At 36.5% G+C, this 12422-nt stretch overlaps 1 protein-coding gene across 1 annotated transcript; it reads right to left on the bottom strand.

The window, feature by feature from the left end:
• Positions 1-1301: 1301 nt before the first annotated feature.
• Positions 1302-5527, bottom strand: ARV1 (ARV1 homolog (S. cerevisiae); the record flags this gene model as incomplete). Its single annotated transcript, XM_008946116.1, has 4 exons — positions 1302-1516; positions 1990-2214; positions 3508-3661; positions 5408-5527. Coding segments are annotated over 4 exons (606 nt in total), but the record flags the coding sequence as incomplete, so codon positions are not given.
• Between the last annotated feature and the right edge of the window lie 6895 nt (positions 5528-12422).

The following is a 12422-nucleotide window of genomic DNA, read 5'->3' as shown; positions in this document are numbered from 1 at the left end:
CAAACTGTAACACAAATGGCACATGAATGGTGTCAGCCTATTAAAGCAGAACCCATGAAAACGGAATCAGCAACCATTTGCTTTTTCAACCACGTAACTTACTGTGGCACGTGCAGCTGCATTTGACAAACATGTCTGATGTCTTCTGTGATCATAACCTAGACTTTAAACCTGTTTGGAATTAACTTGAAGATGTTGCAAAACTTTATTTGATGTATTTTGCAAGATGCAGGAAACTTCCCCTGAGGAAAATGAACGGAAGTAGCAACTAACGATAGCATAGCTTTCCAGAACAGAAGAAGGAAGGTTAAACACTGGATGGAATGAAATGGAAACTGGTCTGTACAAAAGAAGTAGGATTGTGTCCTAATTACTGTCTTGTGGAAACCGATTCTGCCAGATCCTTTGTGGGCCACCCAGCCCTCTCTTTGTCTGCTGAGGAAAAAGGTGCAGAACTTCTATAAATGTTTCTTCACTAATTTAGGCCTAAACATGTTTTGTGGTTTTTTTTTTTTTTTTTTTTTTTTTTTTTTGGTGGTTGGGGTATTGTTGTTGGACTTGTTTGTTCTTAAACAAGTAGTACTCTGTTGCTGAGCAGCCTCATACTTCACTTTTCGCTCCCACTACAAATCTGCTGCCAGATGAGGGCTGAGTGCAGGGAAAGTGTCTTAATATTAAATGCAGAAGAAATGGAATCCCAACCAACCCTGTATGCTGGGGATCAGAGCCCTTTCACTCTTTTTAACTTTCCGAACAAAGCAGCAGCATTTATGAGATCACGTAAAATTTCAGGCTTCTTAGAACTATAGTTCCTAGAGATTACTCCAGAATTAGATGTTTTCTTCTTTTGGATTGTTGCATAAATGTTCCAGAGAATGCAACTTGGTTTCCTGCTCTAGTTTTACTCTGCAATACTTGTCTTTTCTCTAATAAACTGTTTGCACATGTTCACTTCTCTCTTTGAAAGTCTGTTTTTGCGGAAATATAAAATTTGGCTTTTACATTTTTCCACTGACTCCCTTCCTCTTAAGGGAACAATTCATCCTCCTCTTTCTGCCAAAATGCAGTGATTGGTAGCAGTGCTGAATTTTTTTTAGTGTACCTTTTTTGTTACAGCCATAGCTCTGCAACCAGATCTATAAAGCGATTAGGACAGTGACACATTCATATTTTTTAATGTGAAAACAAACAAGCTAAGGCTCAAGTTTTATGGCTCACCACATGAAACAGCCAAACTTCAGAAGCTTCTCATTTTCACTCAACCTAAAACTGCCTGCACTCACCACTAATGCAAGCTGTTGTTATCTATCACCTTCTTCATCACTATGTCTTTGGAGCCTGCTGGCGGAGATCACTCTTAGAACATGATCATCATGCTGTTGGTATTTCTTCAGATCTTAGCTGATGTTTCAAACATCCCATCCCATTTTCTGGAACAAGTAAACCACACCATTTTCCAAAATTAATCCAAAGAAGATGGCCAACCAAGGGAGCATTCGGTTCAAGTTCAATGTAACTGTAAAAGAAAACAGAACAAATTTACCACTTGCCATTCAAGAAGATCACAGAAATCATCCAAGAAGTCATACTAATTTGCTTAGGAAATCACACAAATCTGTTAAAAATCTGCATTCCGATGCCATGCATAAAATAAAAATGAAATTTTCCTTTCATGAAAGAACAGACAATGCTATTTTATGTTCCAATGATCCATGATGAGTTGTCTCAAATTCTCAGTGATGGGTATGATGGATATAATACAGCACATACAAAAAGATGATGATGAGATAAAAGTGCTTTTTCTTTTTTTAATAAAGTGTTTTGTTCCATTCACTTTCTATTAAAGTCTAAATAGTTTTTAGCTAGAGCTATGTCAGCCACCTATCTGATACCAATTAAAAAAAATATAAAACAATAATAATGATTTCTGTAACAGCCACATTCTTTCACACACATTCCAATGTAATAATAAAAAAAGCAAAAATGTACCTCTGATTGCCTGAGAGTTTGATATCAAGACAAACACTTTTATAAATGCAAGGCACAAAGGCGTGTAGTCATGTTCCCAAATAACAGCTGGAATGAACAAAAGCTTTCCATAGCTGGACAACAGCAGTGCTTTGAGAAGTAAAACGAAGTCAGACTTTGTTTTCAGCATCTCAGGTCTCATACACCATAAGGTAATAAAAATGCCAACCAAAAATGACGTTTGTTCTAAGAGGAAATAAGATAAGTTGGAAAGAGAATGAAGTGCCACCATCAAGTCCTTTTTTTTTTTGGATGAATATAAGTGAAGTGACATGCCTAAAATACAACTAAGCCACTGCTATTTAAAAGACATACGCAAATATGAACACGTCCTTCATTCCCTGTTTTCACTGTAATAGGCAAATATTACTATTCCTGACAAACTAATTCAGTATCATGACATCCAGAATAATTCTATCACAGAATTATATCTGTAGGATTGTCACACATGTGATTTCTGACACCATACAGCACAGGAAGTTTAGCCTAAGAACCTCTTTACTTTTCAGTTTTAACAAAAGGAGAGTTTTTTTTTTTTCAGCTGTCTATTAGCCTGTAAAACAAAATCAATACTTGTCTTCTTTGAAAGGTTCACCAGCAATGAACCCCTTCCATCCTGCATGAGAAAGAACACTAAGGTGAAAATATCACTGAGGTATTAAGACCTCTTTTGACACCACACCCCTGTGCAACACTGGAATTAATGCAGATGTCAAAGCAACGCTCACAACAACTGTAACAGATTAATTACTACTGAAAAATGAGTTCCAACACTTTTACTGAGTGTTTTACTTTTTACTACCTATGTAGAGCAACACTAGACAATAAATGACTTAAGATGAATTCTGAATGCCTGAGGGAAATACTAGTTTTAGTCTATGGGCTTGATTTAAATACTATCACCAGAAAAAGTATGAGCATAAAAGTATTAACCAAAATAAAACAAAAACCTTCCTCTGCCTTTAAATGCAGTCTTAGAGCACAAAAGTATTTACTCTTTGCCAGTAATGACACTGCTCTCTGGTTTTATATATTCAGAAGAAAAAAAAAAACAAAAAAAAACAAACCACACAAACAACATACAGCTTTTCCCAATCATTGTTTACTCCTACAAGGATCCTTTTTAGTGTTGTATCACCTTAAATAACAAATCTTGAAGTCAACATGAAATGAGGAATAAGGCTGAGCTCTACACTGGTCTTCAAACTATTTAAAAGGATTCACATTAAAATTTCTGAACATTGCCACTTTTCAGCGTTTTGATATCTAATGTTAATTGTATCAGTTTGAACTGTAGTCAGGATCAAAACATGCATTTGCATTAAGTGAAGGCAAATTAGAGAGTATGTGTACAATTGTTTAACGATAATGGGTTGGAAATTACATCCATTCTGCATTAAATTTTGCAATACAGGCTTCTAGAAAGGTCATTCACTGCTTAAAGAATAGATAGTGACATGAACTAGTCATTCATCTTACCTAAAGAAGCTATACCGAACATTCGATAAAAATCCCATTCTTTGGCATATCTGATTAAGTCATCAGGATCTATATTTTGGCTTGAATCCTGTAGTTGCAACCACCTGAGATAAGCTTCACAGAGCAAACAAAATACGCAGAGCTTGCCATGAATCTGGTAAATGAAAGAATAATAAAGGCATTAGTATCAAATCAGCATAAATTAAAGCATTGGTATGAAGCTGGTATTTAAAATCCATTTCAACACCTCTCCACAAACAATCTCTGTAGGTTTATTATTTTTGTTTAGAAATATAAGCAAATTACTTCTGTTGAACCACTAGCTTAGCACATCATCCTTTTAACATCAATTGACATCATATGCAAATTAGAGAGCATAGAAAACTGCATTAACAGTTCCATACAGAAGAGGGTAGATAACTGTGGTTTCTAAAGCCTGCTCTATATTATTTTCCTGAAATTGGGAAGACTGTTTCAGTGAGGAATATGGGGGGGAGGCGGAGAGGGAGGGGGAAAGTGCCACAGCTAGTAGAATTATACTGTCAAGATTTCAGTTTAAGGGCAACTACTCCATTCAGTGAACTGCCTTAAACACCCTTGTTCCTCTTTTTCCCGGGGACAATCTCCGTTACAAGAAAGTGGTAGTGCAGTTACACCACAACCACTTCTTAGTTCAGATAAGGGTGAGGTACCAAAAATAAATGGAGCAATATAACTGAACAAAACTCAAAGATATTCTCTGAAGCGACTGCAAAGTTAATGTTTGTGAGGACGCACAGCTAGCATGTTTTGACATTAAACAGTATATAAGCCAGTGTGTATGTCGGGTGGATTCTGAGTTTGTACAGATTTGCATAAACCAACACAATTGCTGTGTGTGGATTCTACCTTTTCCATTAGAGAACAGTTATGCCAATTGCAAATACATGCACAGGCTAAACCAGTTTAAAATTCAACTCAATTTATTTGAATAGATGAAATTTTCACAGATGGAATAGTTCTTCAGAAGCCTCACAGAAAACATCATTACCTGTCTCCAGAAGTACTGAATTAATTAAAAATCTGTATTCAGATTTATGCTTGAAAGATGAGGCAAGTGTATTTATCTACACTGCTTAGCACTGGACTGGCCAAGAGGTATCAACATGAATACAACGTACACTTCATGCGTGGACAGTCTGATGTAGATCAGCTTCCCTCTCCTGGGAAATCAGTCCCTAAAGTGAAAATATGCAATTCTGTCAGAAAATGCACAGCCCTACACTCCAGCCTGGCCAGCACAACTAAACTGACTATGTAACTCTACATCAACAACACTTCATGTGAAAGCGACTATCTTCTGCTATAGTTTTCAGGGCTTGGTTAATTACTCAGGAAGAAACTCATGAGAAATTAGTACAGTAGATTTATTTGGCATAGTATTGTTAATATGGTACATTATTCTACTGTAGTTCATTTCAGAAAGAATTGTTTCCAGCAGAAATCTAATCTGGAAATTAATTTGAAATTATATCTTTCTCTTCCAATATAGTTTAGCGCATCATCTTTCCAACATCAATTAACATGGTAGGCAAATTAGAGGGTGTAGAAAACTGCAATGAACAGTTCCATACAGTTCCTTCTCTTCTCTTTAACATGTAATATGACTGGTTTATTTGCTGATTTTGTGGCATCATTACTGTGGAGACAATAACTTTTTTTTCCATGAGATTTCATGTGTTCTGTTCATTATACAACTGGTTCATCCTGCTGGAACCTGTGCAAGGGCAAGAGAAGAACAGTCCCTAAAATTTTACAACTATTACGACCAACTTACCAAACATAAATATATCTTCAACCAAAAAAAAAAAAACAAAAACAAAAACCAACCCAGTCATAGTGTAGGGACATAGCAACTTACATTTATCTTTGTATTGAAAAGAATGTGCCTGTATGCTTGTGCTTTACATAAAACAGCATTAATCAAGATGATAACAGGATCATACTCAATATATTTGTCCACAGGTTTCTGGCAGGATTTCTGGAAGTCACAAAATAAACAAGAGTTAGAAAAAACAAACAAACAAAAAACAGAAACCAGGAGTTTATGAAATGTTGCTCTGATCTTAGCACAGCTGCATAAATGCAAACTAGCTATTCAATTCCTACTAGTCTTTCCTTAGTGTAACCTTAACTTTCAATTGGTTTTTAATCCACTCAAAAAAATTGCTTCCCCTCCCTTTGACACTACAGGTGACACAAACTTCCATCACACAACATAACATACATTATAGATTTTTACAGGCTTCAGATTAAGACAGATTTTCCATTACTGAACAAACACCAATATATTCACAATATTGATGATGTAGTCTTCACACACAGATATAGCCAAAGAGCCAGAAGTTGCTACTGAACAGTGGTAAGACACTAGACCATCACTTCTCTAACACATGTGTTGGTTCCCACAGTGCCTACTAGAGAGGTTACTTCACTCAGACTGCTGGGAACCAACTGCTTGTCATCAAGCCCTTCAGATTTATTGACTTACCTGTGTGGGTGATCGCTCCTTGACTTGAGTTAGATGAGAAGGGCTCGCAAAAGGCTATTATAATAACTGTGAACAGGATGGTTAAATAATAAGTCTTACAAAAGGCTCCTTCAGCAGACCTGAGGGGGAAATAAATCCCAGCAGAGTGCTGAGGAGCAGCAGCAGTCAATCACAGCAACCACTTCAGACCAAACAAGTGCACTTGCAGAAGGGTGCAGCTCAGCTTTCTCCTGCTGTCAACTGATCCTCAGTTCAGCTACTTGTTTCTTCCTCCAACCCGTCCTCAGCTAATCCCACTCCCCTGCGCTGCCCCATTAGCTGCCGTGCTCAGAGCACCACAATCACAGAAACGACCTCAGTTTCCATTTTAATGAGTGCACGGCTGGGCACTATCAGAAGAGGAGATCTAGGCACACAGTCTTCTGAACTGCTCTAACAGTCAGAAATGCAGTATTGGACAACACATGTCTGTAGACAAACTCCCAGGAAAGAACAAAAAGGTTTTTTTCAATTTTACAGGGATCCCTTGTGTCCAAAGTTAACTGTGCCTTGCTATTTACCAGAACTATTATCGGAGAATCTAAGAATGCAAAATTTCACTAGCAAATTGACTCAGAAGTCCAACATCCATATCAAGAAAAACATCCAAACAAGCACATAAGATAAACAGGAATGATGCTACCACTGACCAGTGTTTCTTGGTTCAGCTCAAGAAAAAAAAAAACACACCAAAACAAAGACACAACAAACCCATTTGCTGGATTACAAAATACTGTGGATGACAGTACACAAGTTAGAAGTAATGAATTTAAAAACTCACTGAATTAACCAAGTTAACTAACAGTTTGATAGGTCTAAAATTAACATGAGCAAGATGAAATAGAGGACATAATTAACTGAAGACCAGAGCTACAGGACTTAAAAGAGTGAAAAAGAAATTGCAACTATAATTAAAGCCAGTGTCTTGCTTCACTTCTTTCTACATAGAAATCATGAACAGATATTTCTATAGGTGGTAATTTATGTCTGTCAGATCTCTGGGTTGAGGCAGCACAGGAAAACTGCTTTTTTTTTTTTAATACGCTTATTCACACAAGCACTGGACAAGCACATACAAAAGAAGATTATTCTTGAACACGATGGATGTCATAAAGGTTAGATGAAGGATATCTTACATACCCCAGGATTTATTATGCTCTCAATTTTTCCTGCAACAGAACATTTTTTGACCAGGGTCAAAAATCTTTCTAAGAAGAGCAAAGAATAATCTTTTCAAGTATATGATTCCAATCAAGCACCAATTACAAAAACCTTGCAGTTAAGAGGTACTGAAAAATTTTCACCAACAGCTGACATAAATTTTAGACAATCAGAATGAATCAGACCAACCTTCCAGGCAAAACCAACAATACAGAAATTTTACTGCAGGTCTATAAGGAGGCTGCTACAAATGAATACACAAACAGTGGTGTTACCCACAAGAATGGGTCTTCTGCTCCACAGCTTCTGGCAGCCACAACCAAATCTTCTACAGCTATGAGAAAGACGTTTAATTCAGTATTTCAGCATACCAAAACCAAACATTTAAGAATCCTATTTCTTTTTGTTACCACAAGAAAAGAAACCCTACTCTATCACAAAAGAGCAGACATCTTCAAGGACTTCTCAAACACAGACACACATTCATGTCTGCCTGTCTCACAGATGAGAGACCTATTCTTCATATATTCTATTTATATTTGAGTCTCAACTGTATGAAGAAAAGTCCTCTGTGCTTACTCAGCCAGTGACCTGGACAGTTCATTCAGGGACTCGTGAGACCTACAAGCCACCTTACTGCAAAACTCCTGCATGTGCTGTCACAGACTAATTGGTAGAGACAAAATCATGGTGACACATGCTATACTGTGAGAACATTACAGCATTAATAGACTCCCTAAGACAAAATTTTCTCTACACTCACCTTTTTTGTTATTTTTCCACCTGTGCTAGTAAAACATCTGACACTAACCTTGAATGTCGAGGAAGGAAACTTATGACTAGTGCCTGACTTCAGCAAAATCAATGCAAGCCAAGGGTTAATGCAGTTTAAGAACAGACAGGTTTAACTAGATATCTTTATCTAGATAAAGTGATGTAACCTTACGAACATCAATAATCACTAACATTTTCAGAGAAGATCAGAATGAGCAGCTCAGCCATGGAGAACTGCCTGCACACTTACTTTTAAGATTTCATTCAGGCAGATTAGAGTGAGCTACAATACTCGTGCTTGCATCTCATTCCCAACTGCAGTTCTGCACAGCTACAGTCAACAGCCTGTTCACCATGACTGAAAAAGGCACATTCTTAACAAAAACAAGCTTCTTCAACTTACTTTGGGCTTTCTAGAAGAAATTACTCAGTCATCATAACCTGTTCTAAAATGATCTAGACAAGTAACTGTATTTCTCTATGTTTTTAACCTGTTTTTAATTTCTTCCTTAATTATGTAACTAGTGTCTTTCCTTGAAGAAATACATGTTACTTTGATTAAAAGATACTTTCAGATTATGTTGCTTGACCACATATTCTATTTACATGACTTCTTCGAAACTGGTAAATTTAAGGAAAACTACAGATGTTTGATACTGACACACAGAAGTCCAACAGATAATGTGCTCCCCTAAGAAAGGCTGTTGAATATATTTCAGTATTCTAATGAATTTAAATGGACATTAATTTAGGAATTGTTCAATTAATCACACATTCAGGATTAGTTGATTGTGCTTGTCTGTCACTTGCAAAAAAAAAAACAACCAAAAACAAATGCTTCTCTTAACTTAGAAAACTGCATAGGAATCTTAAAAAAGGAAAGGTGGCTTTTTAGAAAAAAAATCTTTTAAAAACTAGTACAACTGTGTTCTTTGTAGTGTAGCATACATTATACAGCATATCAGCTTCTTTCTGATCAAAGAAAAACAGTTAAGGAAAGTAACACATTTTAACATCTCAGCGGTATTAAATAAGACAAAAGAATTACTGAAATGTTAATTCTGACTGCATGATTATCAGCCTTTTATAAAGCACTACTCAAAAGATATACCTCTCCTTTGCTCTTCAAAGATGCTCAACTGCAAACAGAATTAACAAACATATGCCAAACACAATACAATATAGTGTACAAATATTTGAGGGAATAACTACTGTCACTGACGGCCAAAGTTCCTAAAATACGTGAACATGACTTTTTTAGAGTGCTCTCTCTAACATTAAAATGTATCTTAATTTTCAAGCAAAAGTATTTTGGGATGGGGGTAGTGGAAAGGAAAAATGTTCTTGAAGAGGAAGACAAAGGACACAACAGAAAATAAAAATACACATGACAGAAAATAAAAATTCACACTGAAAAACCAAACTTCATCCTGAACTAAAAATACCATGAAAACCACACCAGGAACACACGTGCAAATCTCTGGACATTAAGAACACCTATGAAGCAAGCTCATTTTAGTATTCCTTTCTTCAGGGCTTGCAAGTTTGGCAAAAACAGGCTATGATTTTTTTTCCCAAACTACATATGCAGCAAATTTTAACAACATTTACATAGCTCCAACATGAACATAGGTCCATTTACGTACGTTCATAAGGCAAACTAACACGGACAGATCACCCTGCAAAGGCACCCTTAATCCCAGCTGCGCCCTTAACGAATAAAACGTAATTAGCTGTGCTGCTTTCAGGAACGGCTTCTTTATTAGGGATGTGGCTCAGTGTCATAATAAGCTGAAAAACAAAGCAGCCCAGTTTCAGATGCATTCAATTTCAGGAAACTGGAATTACAAATATTGTTTTATAATTTTTCCTACATGATACATTTCCCAGTAGTAAACTAACTACTATCTAACAGATCGAATTCTATAGATTAGACAAATAACATACTTCACTTTCCAGGATGATATTTGTAGTCTCAGCAGATTTTTTTTACCTTACGGCAAATGCTTGGCATTCAAAGCATTTACAGTCTCCCTGCCTTGCTGCAATAAAAGAGGTTCTCTATTTTTTAATTGCAGAAAAGCTAAATGAAGTGTGCACTGCTCAGGCAATTTGGCTTTTCTTATTACAAAACGCAAGGGAGATGCTGTCTGAGCTCTACATATTGCAGTGAATAATTTCTTTCCCTTTGTTAGGGTCTGGAATGATTAATGTTTTTTAGACTTTATTTTTAAATGCAACAACACACAAGCAATTTAAAAACCTTTTTTTTTTTTTTTTTTTAAATTGCATTGTTTTCCTTCTATTTTTCAGTAAATTTGTTAATTTCCTTTTATATTCATTGCACTTTACAGAATTTATTCCAGGTTAGCCAAATGTGGTTTGTTTTTTTTTTTTCCCCTGCAGCATTAATACTATAGTGGCAATGTTATCTGAACAGTGACAATTCTGTTACTATTCTTAATGGTCTGTAATATATTCAGTGAAGGAATGCTGTATTATTTACAGATCATTTAAGTTTTAACGATCTCAAAATAATTAACAAAGCCACGTAGGCACTCTCACCAGCACTTCTGATTCAGAATAGGGAAAACATCAGCATGTTCACAGCCTAGGACTAGAACCAGACCCATGAATTGCACAGCAACCACCAGAAGTCACCCTCATTGGAGGCAATCCTAACATGCCTGCACAACCCCCCCTCCACCGCGCCCAGTTATCACACTGAAGAAAAAGCATATGGAACAAGAGGTCTCCCTGAGGACGAGAGTTTCCTCAGAACTTTATTACGTGCTTTTAAGTCTCTTTAAGCTATTTTTAAGGAGCAATAGCAAACCTGTCTCTTGCAATGGTACTTCCACACCAAAATATACGCATCCACCAAGTGTGAATCTCAAGCAAGATGGAACGTGAAATGCCAGAGGTCCAGGTTAGGCTTCTGCTGCAACTGGCCTTGATTAAATAGATTATTTTTTTTAAAGTGACAGAATTTAAAGAATTTGTGACAGCCATCTTGCAGGGCTCTTAACAACAGACATGACCTTTACCTCATGAGTTTCATGGTACTGTGTGTACTTCTGTGTTTGATAGAAGGTTTCTTTAGTTTCCTTGGTATGAGCTGAAGATTTCCAGAGTGGACAGTAATACACTTGTGAGGTCTTTAATGCTTGCCTGCATTAAAATTACAATATGGAGCTCAAAGAAACTTTCAATTATCTTAAGAGCAATAACAAATGCGGCAGGAACTAAACTGAAGCAGCACCATGAATATTAGGCTGAACTTCCAAAATTGTACTTGAATGTTGTGGGCTGGAAAAAGATGTTCCCTAATGGAAGCATTTAGCATATGCCTGCGGAAAAAAAATCCATTCTTCTCTTTGACAGATTAATAACAGAATACAAAATCATTGTATTTTGCTCAGGCATTCAAATTTAAATTGTCCACAGGAAAATCACACCCAGATTAGGTTAAACACATCCTAAAAATAAATGTAGGACTAAACAGAAGATGCTGTTGGAAGAACTTAGCTTCTTCAACCTCAGGATCATGTTCCGAAAGGTGCTGAATGACAGAAACACTCCAAGTATGACAAAGAACTTTTAGATGCAGATTTAGTAATTTCACATGGGTAATTTTAAAGTAGGACTGGGGCAAGTCTGTAGGTCAGTATGCAACAGTGACTATCTTGGCAATTCTGCTTGTTCCTAATTTTCAAGAGCCCTTTATGTTTCAAATCATACAATCAGACAATTTCTGTTAGCCTCACTTTTAGTATCACTATGCAATCTATACATGCACTTTTAATTTTTTCTCTCTTAAGCTACAATGGAGTAGCACTGCTCAATGCTCCCATTTCACAAAGACAGATGAAAGCTGTTCTCAGGTTGGGTGACCGTATCTTTAAATCTCACCTCAGACATCTATCTTTTCTTAAATACCTTCAGCTTTTTGCCAGTTTTTAGAGGCCTACACTCTAAGTTTTATAAGTATCTGATAAAAACGATGTTCATACTGATAAGTGAGATCTTGATATTTTCTGAAGTGGAGAAGACTTCTAAAGTATCATTTTCAGATTAAGATGATTCGTAACACTGACTAACTCATTCTAACATAGCTCGTGAAAGTTTGTGAGGAGTATCAAGTGACATTTTGTATTTCACTAGTTTTTGTTGTCCACAGTGTGATGTGCACCAAATTTTGAGGTCTCCAGCCAGAGCACAGCATTGCCTGCCTTGAACAGAATGCCTGCAGTGACAAAACTATCCTTTGAGACTAAAAGGAAAAAGTAAAACAAGAATTGTCCTATTGGAAGCCAGGTCTTGGCAGCTGAAGACAACAGCAGTGTTCTTCTGCAGTACACAGATAAAGCTGAATTCAGATTTGTTCAGCTGAATGAATCCTTTGATCTTG

The sequence above is a fragment of the Merops nubicus genome, unplaced genomic scaffold, assembly GCF_000691845.1.
Source record: "Merops nubicus isolate BGI_N331 unplaced genomic scaffold, ASM69184v1 scaffold26308, whole genome shotgun sequence".
In the NCBI taxonomy this organism is placed as follows: Eukaryota; Metazoa; Chordata; class Aves; order Coraciiformes; family Meropidae; genus Merops; species Merops nubicus.
The sequence above is the reverse complement of the archived record's forward strand: the minus strand, read 5'-3'. Positions and strand labels throughout refer to the sequence as shown.